This window comes from Emys orbicularis, chromosome 1, assembly GCF_028017835.1.
Source record: "Emys orbicularis isolate rEmyOrb1 chromosome 1, rEmyOrb1.hap1, whole genome shotgun sequence".
Taxonomy (NCBI): domain Eukaryota; kingdom Metazoa; phylum Chordata; order Testudines; family Emydidae; genus Emys; species Emys orbicularis.
In genome coordinates this window covers 269,040,834-269,053,570 of record NC_088683.1, presented here as the reverse complement: position 1 = coordinate 269,053,570, position 12,737 = coordinate 269,040,834, and the positions used below count along the sequence as shown (strand labels likewise).

The following is a 12,737-nucleotide window of genomic DNA, read 5'->3' as shown; positions in this document are numbered from 1 at the left end:
AACTACAGGAAAAACAAAGATTCTGACATCACTGCTGAAGCAGTAGAAAAGGAACTGGGATGACGCTGAGGCCATGGCGCCGTGTAACTGTAATCTGAATCCAGGAAACATGCATATAACATTAGCAGTCACTAGCAAGCTCGGATTCGATGCTGCAGGAACATACACTTCCTGCAAGCATGGATCTTCATAGGCAATTTTCAATGGAGAATAAAAAATTGCTTTGGCATTTATTAATGAAATCCTTATACAAGTGGTGAAAAATTCAAAGACACTTACAGTGTACAAGTGAACTACTGAAAAGAAAGTTAGAAAATCAGCGGATAATTGATAGGACTAAATATTATTCTGAGGAAACATTAACAGCAGCCACATCAAGCAAAACACCTACATAACCTAACCTGATAGACTAGGTGGAGATTTTCAAAGGAGCTTAAGAGTCAGGCACCCAAATCCCATTGAAATTCAATGTCTGCCACTGAACTCCCCTAAATTCCTTTGAAAATTCCAGCCCAAAGATCAACTAATTAGCAGAACACTGCAAATTAAGACATTAACAAAACATTAACTAAATGTTGGGTGACAGTTTTGCCATTTAGCAGCAGAATACACCTACAGAACATGTTTTCAGTTAAAGAATTTTCTTACTTAGTCCATATTTTATATCTATCTATCTATTTTCCGCCAATCATATATCTTGGGAAAAAGGAAAACAAAATAATGTTTAGTCTACTTAAAATAGGCACACCATAGGCTAAGGCCCCAAAACCTACCAACACTTATACCCATGCTTAAATTTAAGCATGTGAGAAGCTCCATTGACTTCAATGGGTTTACTTGTGTGTTTAAAGTGAAGGACATGCATAAGCATTTGCAGGATTGGGAGCTACATGCTATTTTAATGAAACTTTTTAGTTGTTTTGGTATTTGATCCATCATATTTACAGAAGGTATAAAATGCTGCAAAGCTGTGGCAAAACTCTACTGACCACACTCTTCACCCAGAGTCTTAACTATATCAAGTACAAAAACCAAAATACTTCTTGTAACTGAAGAGAGAGCGCAACATGCAACATTTTCTCTGGTAAAGCTGGAACTGTCAGAAGTGAAAAGTCCACTGTAACACGACTGTTCTTTGCTAAGTGGGAATTTTCTTCTTCCTCTTCACTAAAACGCATAGCATGAGCAGAATACCTTCTGCGAAGTTTCTCCCTCTGCCACACAAAGGCATGTTAGGGTAAGTGGAAAAAAATTAACATATGTCGTGAAATGCACAACAAGGTCTAAGAAAATTAAGTGTTAACATCAGCTATAAACAAACATGACTGAATACCTCACAGTTACTGCAGTTTCTTGCTTTGGAATTGGCTTACAGTACTCCTTACTTAAACTTAAAATGTTTCTTTTAGTAGATCAGAGTGCCCTTATCCAGCACAGGAATCAGTAATAACTATTTTCTAAAAATGTTTCTTTACATAAAAATATCTGTTCACATATTCGATAAATTATTTTGATGATGTATACAGTGCAAAATAGCAAATCCACATGATAACTACTTTTTATTTCACAATAAACAATTTTATGTATAGTAACACTATCAAATGAAGTTATTTCATGTTTTAATCAATGCTGATATTCAGAATACAATTCAACTCCTAATGGAGTTAGTGCAAAAAGACTTCTATTGACTCCAATGGGAGCTGGATTGATTTCTTACTATGTAGTAGACAGTTTCCTAATGATATTGAATTACATTTGTTAACATGAAGACTTATTCAAAAGCTTATTTTTTACCTTGTCAAGAGAATTGTTCTTGTCACTATGTCTTTCTGGGAAGCTGTTTCCTGAATCTGTACTTATAAGGGAGGCTCTTGAGTCAGCATGTCTTACACAATTAACATTTGGAGTTGATGAGGTATATGGGGAAGCTAAATAAAAAAATGAAAGACACACACATGAGAGAGAAAATACTATAGAGATTACTAATGGAGAACTATTTTCACAAAATTCAGTGCAAATTTTTAAAAAGTGAAGTCTGCCTTCTTTCAGTAAAATTGATAAAATCTTAATTGCAATGCATTTAAAAGAGAGGTTTACTTACTTTACAGTAACACTTTTTTTTTTTTAAGATGCTTTTGTCCATAGAGATCCCACTGTAGGTGTGTATACCCATGTGTCTGAGCCTGGAATCATTTAGCCAGCAGCATCTGCTGCACATTTGCAGCACAGAGGCTGCACATTTGGCCTGCATACCCTCCTGCCTCCCACCCCATGGGCATAAAGAGTGGAATACCCTAAATGCCACTCAGTTCCTTCACCAATACTGAAATCCAGTAGGAGGACTCCAGTGGGGAAGAAGAGTCATAGTACGATCCATGTGGACAAAGGCATCTCAAAGAACTCCAGTTACTGTGAACTAAGTAATCTCTTTCTTCTCTGAGCATTTGTCCACACAGACTGACTACCAGTTACTTCTCAGGTAGGTGGATGACAAGAGTCCTATCTAAAAAATGACTGCAAGACAGCTCTGCCAAACTGAGCATCTGATCTAGAAGCTGTGTTAGTAAAATGTATAAGTAGAATGCCATGTAGGTGCTCTACAGAGTTCCTAGACAGGAGCACCTCTAACACATCCTGAGAGAGGTTGCTTGAGCCCTGCAGATTGCACCCTAACTGAAAAGGGAAGGGAAAACTGTTTCACAGTATAAGAAACCTTAACACAGAAATTTTTGATGTGACCTAAGCATAATTCTGTCCTTATAGACAACCACGTACGGAGACCCAGCCATCAAAACTTGTGGGCTTGTCTTCATGTACAGTGCTACAGGGGTGTAGCTGCATCGGAGTTGTCTTCATGTACAGTGCTACAGGGGTGTAGCTGCATCGGAGTAGCTGCGCTGCTGTTCTTAAGTGAAGATGCTCCTATGCCAATGGGAAAGCTTCTCCCATTGGCATAGTTAATCCATCTCTCCGAAAGGCAGTAGCTATGTCAACGGGAGAAGCTTCCCTGTGGACATAGCACTGTCTACATGGAGGGTTAAGCTCAGTATACCTACGTCACTCAGGAGGTGTGGATTTTTCACACCCCTGAGCGATGCAGTTACACTGATATAGATGTGTAGTGTAGACCTGGTCTGCAACTCCACCAGGCTACACGCTGAAGTGACAGCCGCTACAAATTCTGTCTTTATAGAAAAGTGTTACAAAGAACATGTTAAAGGTTGGAAAGAAGGTTCCATTAAAGACATTAATACCATATTCAAGCACAAGGAAGGAAAGGAATCTTTAACCAGTGTAAACAGTGTAAACCCCTTTAAGAACTTGGAAACTGTAGAGTTAACAGTTGAAAAAAAACCCCAAATAACCACTTAACCGAGCAATAAAAACCCTCAAACAGCTGGTAAATGCACTTTAACAGAACTGAAAAACCACAATGTTTCAAGGATAATAGATTGTCTAAAATAGTTCAGACAGAAGAGTTCTCTGACTGGATAGTTCTCTGACTAGATCATACTGAAAAATGCCTCCACTTATATATAGATATATACACACACCTATCTTGTAGAGGCTTTCCTAGCAGGAATAAAAACTTGAATAGTCAGTGAGCAGTTCTCCTCAAGCAGAGTCAGCCAGCTAGCCTCCATGCTGTCAAGTGCAGAGTTTTTGGGTCTGGGTCCAGTACACTAGGCTGTGATTTTCAGAAAGGATATTTGGAAGGATGGGAACCAAAGATAGACAAATTGAAAGGTGAATTAGATTGGGAAACCAAAATTGATGGGCCCAAGTAGAAGCTTGTCCCGAGCCCTGTCCTGACAAACTTTCCTGAGTACTCTGAGGATTAACAGGATGAGGAGAAATGAGAAAGGCATATAGCATGTTTTGATCCCACAGAATCAGATCTGCGTCTGCAAGAGACTTTGGACTCATTCCTCCTGGTGAGCAATATATGGGATATTTCTTATCATATGTGGCAAATATGTCCATTGAGGGAACGCCCTAATCATGAAACACTGAATTCAAAATAGAGTTTTTTAGCTCCCGTTCATTGGAGATGGAGTCTTTCCTGCTCCGATAATCTGCTAAATTGTCCTGGACACCTGCTAGACAAAATGCCAACAGGTTGCTATGACGATTACACCATTCCACAAGAAAATTGATTCCCAATAGAGGGGAAGATCTTGCAACCTCCAAATGTGTATACAATACATTGCTGTCCTATTATCTGTTAGGATCTGAAGAGGGGTGTTCTGGAGCACGGACAGACACGCTTTGCAAGGTAGAAGAATGGCTCTTAACTCCAATATGTTTAAGTGCAATTCCTCCTGTGGGCCTGAAATTTGCCTAGGTGTGAACTCCATCATTGCTTGGATGCATCCTTTAGAGTAGTCTGATGGAGAAGCTGGATGAAAAAACTCACTGGCACAGACAAAGGTGAGTCCATCCACCAATGAAGAGATGCCAGCACCTTTGGAAGTATCACTACAGGAAGGCATAGTGTGTATCTGACTGGGTAATAAACTGGTCTTAACCACCCCTGAAGGGGGCAAAGGTGCAGTCTTGCATATAAAGTCACAACATCAACACTTCTGGGAGAAGGAATCAGAGCAGATCTGTATTAGATTTCTTTTGTAGAGCAACTGAGATGTTAAAGCTAAAATGTATAAATAAATATCTTGCAAGCTGGCAAGAGGTGGATCAATACAAATGTTTTCAGGAGCAGCAAACATTGATAGTCTGGGACCAAGTGAACAGAGAGATTTTTTCAATCCCTGAGTTAAATTAGAAAAAGTATGGTTAAACCACATAAAGGAGATCTATAAGAAGAGCCACTTCAGGAAGACCAAGTTTATATTAGATTGTGGGGAATCTTGAGGTATGATAAGGGAAGAGTCAAGAACAGCTCTAGTTTTCTAATTTAGATTTTTTTTTTTTTTGCCAACAGATTGAAAGAAATACAACTTTAAAAAACTACTAAAACTAACACTAACTAAAAATCTAATACTACTTATGATACAACAGGGAAGCAGATGGACACTGTGTAGCTCTATCTCACTGTAACTGGCAGTAAGAAGGAACTGTATGGTGGTTGGGGCTGTTCTGTCTTTTATTACCCCTCTCCTCAGGAAGTGGGACAAGGAGATGCAGATAGGGTAACCAGACAGCAAATGTGAAAAATTGGGACAGAGGGTGGGGGGTAATAGGAGCATATAAGAAAAAGACCCAAAAATCGGGACTGTCCCTATAAAATCGGGATATCTGGTCACCCTAGATGCAGGGTGCATATGCAGCCTCCAATGGATACTGCTGGCTGAAAGATTCTGCATGGGGCATGTAGAAAAATGATCAAAGTAGTATTTAAGAGATGAATAATTCTAATATAATCAATTTAGCATTTTAGGCATTTCACCCATTACTTCAGTGCATAGTTACCAATATATAAAAATAAATGATTATTTTTACATAGCAATTTTTATCCTGAAGGATCCCAGCTCACTTAACAGACATTCTTTTTTTTCTTTCCACACATAAGAATCTCTTCATTCACCAGTGTCATGCAACAGCTGTTTAATAGCAACACAACAAGTCAGTTTAGTGCAGAAGTTGAGGAAGAGCATATCCAGTTGCAGGAGGAATTCAGGTAAGTAAAACATGATTTTCCAAGTCGGAATTTTGATAGGACACTGTGATTAATGCCGACTTTCTTCTTTACTGCGCTTTTATGGAGAGAAGAGGCAGTGCTTGTTGCTAAAGATAGGGGTGATCTACTAAAATGAGGTTATTTTAAGCAGCAAAAGCATGGGAAGGTATGTCCTCAGCATTGGGGCAAGCACCTATGATCTGAGAACAGCAAAACAAGGACACTGGACTTCAGAGAGGCAGATTTTAATTGACTCAGAGAAATACTAGGCAAGGTCCCATGGAAAGGCCAATTAGGAAAAAAATAGTAGTCAAAGGAAGCTGGCAGTTCTTCAAAGATGTAATACTTACTCATGAGAGCATTCTGCGCCAAAACATTTAAAATTCCGCACACAATATTTTTTAAATCTGCAAAATTCTGCACGTTTTATTGGTCAATAAATAAATGCAGAGGCTCCAGCATGGCAGTGGGGAGCACAGGCCACTGGATGCATGAAGGTGGGAGATCACCCTGCAGCCTCCCCACCCCTCGCCCTGGGGACACGGACTCAATGGTGAGGCTACACCCAACCCTGACACAACACAAGGCCTGGGCCTGCCCCAGAAACACCTGGGGCCCTGCCCCTCTGCGCCAGGTGCACCAGGTGTGGAGGAGCTCAGTGTGGGGGGGATCCAGGTGTGGGGTGAGAGGATTCTGTGTGGGCTAATCTGGATACAGGCAGCTCAGTGGGGGGTCTGGTGTGTGTGTGTGTGGGGGGATCCGGTGTGTGTGTGGGGGGATCCAAGTGCAGGGGCAATGGGACCCTGCAGGGGCTTCCAGGTGAAAGTGATTGGGGCTCAGCAGAGGGGTCTAGGTTTGGGGGTCTCAGCAGGGGTGTCTCGGTGCTGGATGAATGGGGCTTGGTGGGATGGGGGTCTGGGTGCAGCTAATTGGGGATCAGTGGCATGGGGGTCTTGATGTGGGGGCTCAGGGTGATGGGGCTCGTAAGGGTGGGGGTTTGAGTGCAGAGAGCTCAGTGGGGGGTGGTCTGGGTGCAGGGGTGGGAGTCCGGAGGCAGGGCGTCTGGGTGCAACGGGGCTCCAGATGCAGGGGTTGTGGGTCAATAGGGTGGGGTTCAGGTATGGGGTTTCTGGGTATGGGAAGTTCATATGCATGGGGGTTGGGTGGATGGGTGAGCAGCTCCCTGTATAGTGACCCCTCCCTCCGCAGCTGAGGAGCAACGGGGGCATGAATCAGGGGAGGATGCTGAACTTCCTGCAACTGGGGGAGGTTTCTGAGGGTGGGTGTGACACAGACCCAGCCACTCCTTGCAGGGGAAGAGGAAGCCCAGCTGGGACTAGCAGTTGATCCCGGCTTAGGGTAAGAGCTACGGGCTGGGATGTCCCCAGCCCTGCGGTGAGTTTCCTCTCCGTCAGCTGCTCTGGGTGCCTGAAACGACGTACCTGCAAAGCTAGGGAGTGGCGCATGACTGCTCTTGCAGCTTCCCTTTGTTTCCCTGTCAGAAAGTCATTTTTCTGCGGGGAAGCAAAGAAATCTGCAGGGGGGGACATGAATTCTGCGCATGCACACAGTAGTGCAGAATTCCCCCAGGAGTAAATACTAGAGGCTCAACATCAAGCTATTCTGATGCTGAGGAAAGATAAGAAGAGCCACAGGAGGCCAAAGTGGCTGCACAAGGAGCTTTTTAGCTATCTAAAAATCAAAAGGGATACATAAAAGGAAATGGAAGGAGGGGCATGTCATCAAGGAAGTATACATGGGAATAGCAGCAGTGTGAAGGGACAAAATCAGGAAAGCCAAGGCAAAGAATGAGTTGCAGCTGGCAAGAGATGTTAGAGACAACAGGAAGGGGTTCTTCAAATATGTCAGATCAAAATGAAAGCTCAAGGACGGTCTTGGTCCGCTGCTTATTGGAGAATGTGGGCTGGTAACGGCAGATGATCGGAAGGTAGAGCTGCTCAATGCCTAATTTGCTTCAGTCTTCTCACAAAAAATAACATGTGACCGGACGACCACTGAAGTTACCACAGACAATAACCGGGAAGGGATGCAGATCGGGATAAGTAAACATGTCAGAGATCTTCTGACTAATTTAAATGAATTCAAATCAGTGGGATTGGATGCTATTCATCCAAGGGTACTGAAGGAATTAGCTGAAGAAATCTCGGAGCCACCGAGATATTTACAAACTCATGGATGACAGGAGAAGTCCCAGAAGTCTGGAGAGGGTCTAACATAGTGCCCATCTTTTAAAAGGGGAGAAAGGAGGAGCTGGGGAACTCTAGACCAGTCAGCCTGACTTCGATATCTGGGAAGCAACTACACAATGTATAAAACATTAAATTTGCAAATACCTGGAAGATGAAGGAGTAATCACTAGCAGCCAGCATGGATTTACCAAGAATAAATCATGCCAAAATCAGCTTGATTTCCTTCTTTGACAGAGTAACTAATTTGGTAGATAGGGGGACTGCAGAGGACATAATATACCTGGACTTCAGCAAGGCTTTTGACACAGTCCCACATAACATTCTGATAAGTAATCTGGAGAAATGTGGGCTCGACAGGACTACCATTAAGTGGATACATAATTGGTTAAACAACCGCAAAGGAAGAGTAGCTATTAATGGAATGAGGTTGGATTGGAGGGAAGTGTCAAGTGGGGTTCCACAGGGATCTGTTCTGGGTCTGGTGTTATTTAACATCTTTATTAATGACCTGGATGTAGGTGTAGAGAGCATATTGATCAAGTCTGCAGATGACACAAAGCTAGCGGGGTTGCCAGTACTTGGGAGGATAGACCTAAAATTCGGAGGGATTTTTATAAATTGGAGAACCGGGATACAAACAACAACATGAAATTCAAGACAAATGTAAAGTGCTATACTTAGGGAAGAAAAACCAAAGGAACAAATGCAGAATGGGGAGAAACTGGCTTGGCAGCAGCACTGCTGAGATGGATCTGGGAGTTGTGGTGGATCACAACCTCAACATGAGCCAGCAATGCGATACTGTTGCAAGAAAAGCAAATGCAAGTTAGGTTGCATTAACAGAGGCATAGCATGCAATCATAGGAAGTGATAGTACCACTCTACTCGGTGCTGCTTAGGCCTGTGTCCAGTTTTGGTCAACAATGTATAGAAAGGATGTAGAGAAACTGGAAAGGATCCAGAGGTGAGCAACAAAGACAATCAAAGGGATGGAATGCAAGCCATATCAGCAAAGACTGAAGGAACTGGGTATGTTTAGTTTGGAAAAGAGGAGATTAAGGAGGGATATGATAGCAGTCTTCAGATATCTGAAAGGCTGCCATAAAAAAGATGGATAAAATTTGTTCTCTTCTGCCACAGAGGGCAAGACAAGATCCAATGGATTCAAACAGCAGCATAGCAGATTAAGAACAGCAGGACAATGGAACAGACTCCCTTGGGAGGTTGTGGTAGCTTCTTCACTGAAGATTTCAGAAGGAGGCTGGATAGCCATCTATGTTGGATGGTTTAGATACAATAAATCCTGCATCTTGGTAGCGGGTTAGACTAGATGACTATGGCGGTCCCTTTTAACACTTTGATTCTATGATTCCCAAAATAATCTGAAACTAGCTGTGGGGAGCCAGAAAATACACCTACGGCACATAAAATGGGAAAACAATTGTGGGAGCTAACCAATAGCAATTCATCTAAATGACGGTCTTCTATCATTATCTCCCGAAAGTGGGGATTTGGCCACCCCATCCCCAAGAAGGGGCAAGACTCAATGCTGCTTTCTCTTTTCTCCTCAGCAGCATAAAAAAGAGAGGCAGGCAAGAAATGATGGTTTAGGTGCCAAAAATTCCAAATCCATTTAAGCAGAACTTATGCTTCCGACAGCTATCTGGCAGTCTCTTATTAGCTGCTGGTTCTTTTCCCCACTGGTTGGCTGATGGCTTCCTTAAGTTGCTGCTTCCTGAAGTAGCAGCAGCAATTTAAGTTTCGTGTCTTCATACTGAACAAGAGGTGGACAAAATCAAGGATGTGTCTGAACATACTTCTATAAATTACGGCTGTCGATTAATCGCAGTTAACTCACACAATTAACAAAAAAAATTAATCGCGATTAAAAAATTAAAAAATAATCGCAATTAATCCCAGTTTCAATCACACTGTTAAACAATAGAATACCAATTGAAAGTTATTAAATATTTTTGGATGTTTTTCTACATTTTCCAATATATTGATTTCAGTTACAACACAGAATACAAAGTGTATACTGCTCACCTTATATTTATTTTTGATTACAAATATTTACACTGTAAAAAACAAAAGAAATAGTATTTTTCAGTTCACCTCATAGAAGTACTGTATTGCAATCTCTTTATTGTGAAAGTGCAACTTACAAATGTAGATTTTTTTTTGTTATATAACTGCAATCAAAAACAAAACAATGCAAAACTTTAGAGCCTACAAGTCCACTCAGTCTTACTTCTTGTTCAACCAATCACTAAGACAAACAAGTTTATTTACATTTACGGGAGATAATGCTGCTCACTTCTTATTTACGTTGTCACCAGAAAGTGAGAACAGGCGGTCGCATGGGACTTTTGTAGCTGGCATTGCAAGGTATTTACATGCCAGATATGCTAAACATTCGTATGCCCTTCATGCTTCGGCCACAATTCCAGAGGACATGCTTCCATGCTGTGACACTCATTAAAAAGTAATGCGTTAAATAAATTTGTGACTGAACTCCTTGGGGGAGAATTGTGTGTCTCCAACACTGTTTTACCTGCATTCTGCCATATATTTCATGTTATAGAAGTCTTGGATGAGGACTCAGCACATGTTGTTCATATTAAGAACACTTTCGCTGCAGATTTGACAAAAGACAAAGAAGGTACTAATGTGAGATTTCTAAATATAGCTACAGCACACGACCCGAGGTTTAAGAATCTGAAGTGCCAAAATCTGAGAGGGATGAGGTGTGGAGCATGCTTTCCGAAGTCTTAAAAGAGCAACACTCCGATAAAGAAACTACAAAACTCGAACCACCAAAAAGGAAAATCAACCTTCTGCTGGTGGCATCTGACTCAGATGATGAAAATGAACATGCATCGGTCCACACTGCTTTGGATTGTTATTAAGCAGAACCTGTCATCAGCATGGACGCATGTCCTCTGAAATAGTGGATGAAGCATGAAGGGACAAATGAATCTTTAGCGCACCTGGCATGTAAATATCTTGCGACGCCGACTACAATAGTGCCATGCGAACTCCTGTTCTCACTTTCAGGTGACATTGTGAACAAGAAGCAAGCAGCATTATCTCCTGCAAATGTAAACAAGCTTGTTTGTCTGAGTGATTGCCTGAACAAGAAATAGGACTGAGTGGACTTGCAGGTTCTAAAGTTTTACATTGTTTTATGTTTGACTGCAGCTATTTTTTGTACATAATTCTACATTTGTAAGTTCAACTTTCATCATAAAGAGACTGCACTACAGTACTGTATTAGGTGGATTGAAAAATACTATTTCTTTTGTTTTTTTACAGTGCAAATATTTGTAATAAAAATAAATATAAAGTGAGCAGTATACACTTTGTATTCTGTGTTGTAATTGAAATCATATTTGAAAATGTAGAAAATATCCAAAAATATTTAAATAAATAGTATTCTGTTATTGTTTAACAGTGAGATTAATGACGATTAATTTTTTTAATCGCTTGACAGCCCTGCTATAAATATAAATAAGCTACACTGAATTGGCAGAGATATGGCTATACCAGAATGGATCTATATTCATATATTTTTGCCTGCCCTCCAGGCTCAGAAACCCCCACATAGGACAACCGATTGAAGTGATGTCCTTCGCAGTCTCACTTTCATGACTGGCAGTTCATCTGAGTTTCATCCAAGAAAGGAATGATTACATCTTTTCATAGTATATGTTTTCAAAATGTGATGACACTAAGACTTAAAGGGTTTTTAGTACAGAAACAAGAGAAAACTAGTCAGAATTTTAAAAAATGTATTACCAATGCCAGAGATAACACCAAACAGATCTTTGTGGAGGCTGTTATCCAAAGTGTTTCCTGATTTTTGTGGTGTTACTAAAGGATTTGCAGATGGCATACTAAGTGGTTCATCTTTTGCACTCTGTTTAGAAAAGAAATAAAAAACAAATGATTATAATGTACATTTTGTGACATTCCAAAATTAGTGTGCGCGCATATTCTCTCTCTCTCTCTCTCTCTCTCTCTCTCTGCAGGAATGTGATATCTGATGTTTTTAAAATCAAGGGTGACATCAAAGTATATGCCACAACCCACTGAAACAAACATGGGATACCTAAGGTTACCTCTAACATGTCAATATGTTTACTTCAATATTGCCAACAGTTGGGCATATACTTTTTAGCATGACTTTATTTAGATTTGCCTTACTTCTGTTTACAACATCCGGAAATACTCCTTCTGAAAACATATTGTGAACTTCTCTTTTTTGTTTCACTTGGTAATTTTTATGTCATTTGACTGAATTAGATAATAAAAGATTCCATCAACATCGGCTGTCTGCTAAGTACCAACAAAGACTCCTGTCTCTGTCTTCATTTTAAAAACTACAGCCCCAGTCCTCCTAATATTTAGGTATGTGATGAACTTTATGTAGTTGAGTAGCCCCATTGACTTCAAGCATGTTAAGTACGTGTTAATGCTAGCAGGATCAGGGTCTAGAATAGCAAAAATGCAAGCTGTTGATCTAGTTAGCAGGACAGCTCAAACACTAATGCCTAATTTCTGAATAAAAAAGTAGAGAAGCTAATTTTTTTGTATTAAAGACTTTGTTGTAAATACTTTTTTTAAAAAGGAAAACGTCTAAATGATCATGATTTGGGGTCATTTTCATGATTTCCATGCTTTCTGTGAAATCGTCATTTACATAGGACCCTAATCATAGTGCATATGCAAAAGAGGGCCTAATTAAAGATAGCACAGACAACCATAATTCTGGCATTTCGTAATTTCAAAGTCTGACTTTGTAACCTTAATGTTCTTTTAACGTTTCTTTGTGTGTAGCTGTAAATAGGCAATTGATTTTTTTTTTTTTTTAAAGAAATGAATATATA

At 40.6% G+C, this 12,737-nt stretch overlaps 1 protein-coding gene across 3 annotated transcripts in view; it reads right to left on the bottom strand.

The window, feature by feature from the left end:
- The window catches only part of DOCK9 (dedicator of cytokinesis 9), a 308,951-nt gene that overhangs the window by 85,701 nt on the left and 210,513 nt on the right, over positions 1-12,737 (bottom strand). For 2 of the 3 annotated variants that reach the window (XM_065423846.1, XM_065397509.1), the window contains exons 34-35: positions 11,647-11,767; positions 1,795-1,928 (exon numbers count right to left, since the gene is read on the bottom strand). In XM_065423846.1, coding sequence (XP_065279918.1) covers positions 1,795-1,928; positions 11,647-11,767 — 255 coding nt within the window. Of the gene's footprint in view, positions 1-1,771; positions 1,929-11,646; positions 11,768-12,737 lie in introns of all 3 variants that reach the window. The other variant, XM_065397434.1, reaches the window with a different exon arrangement.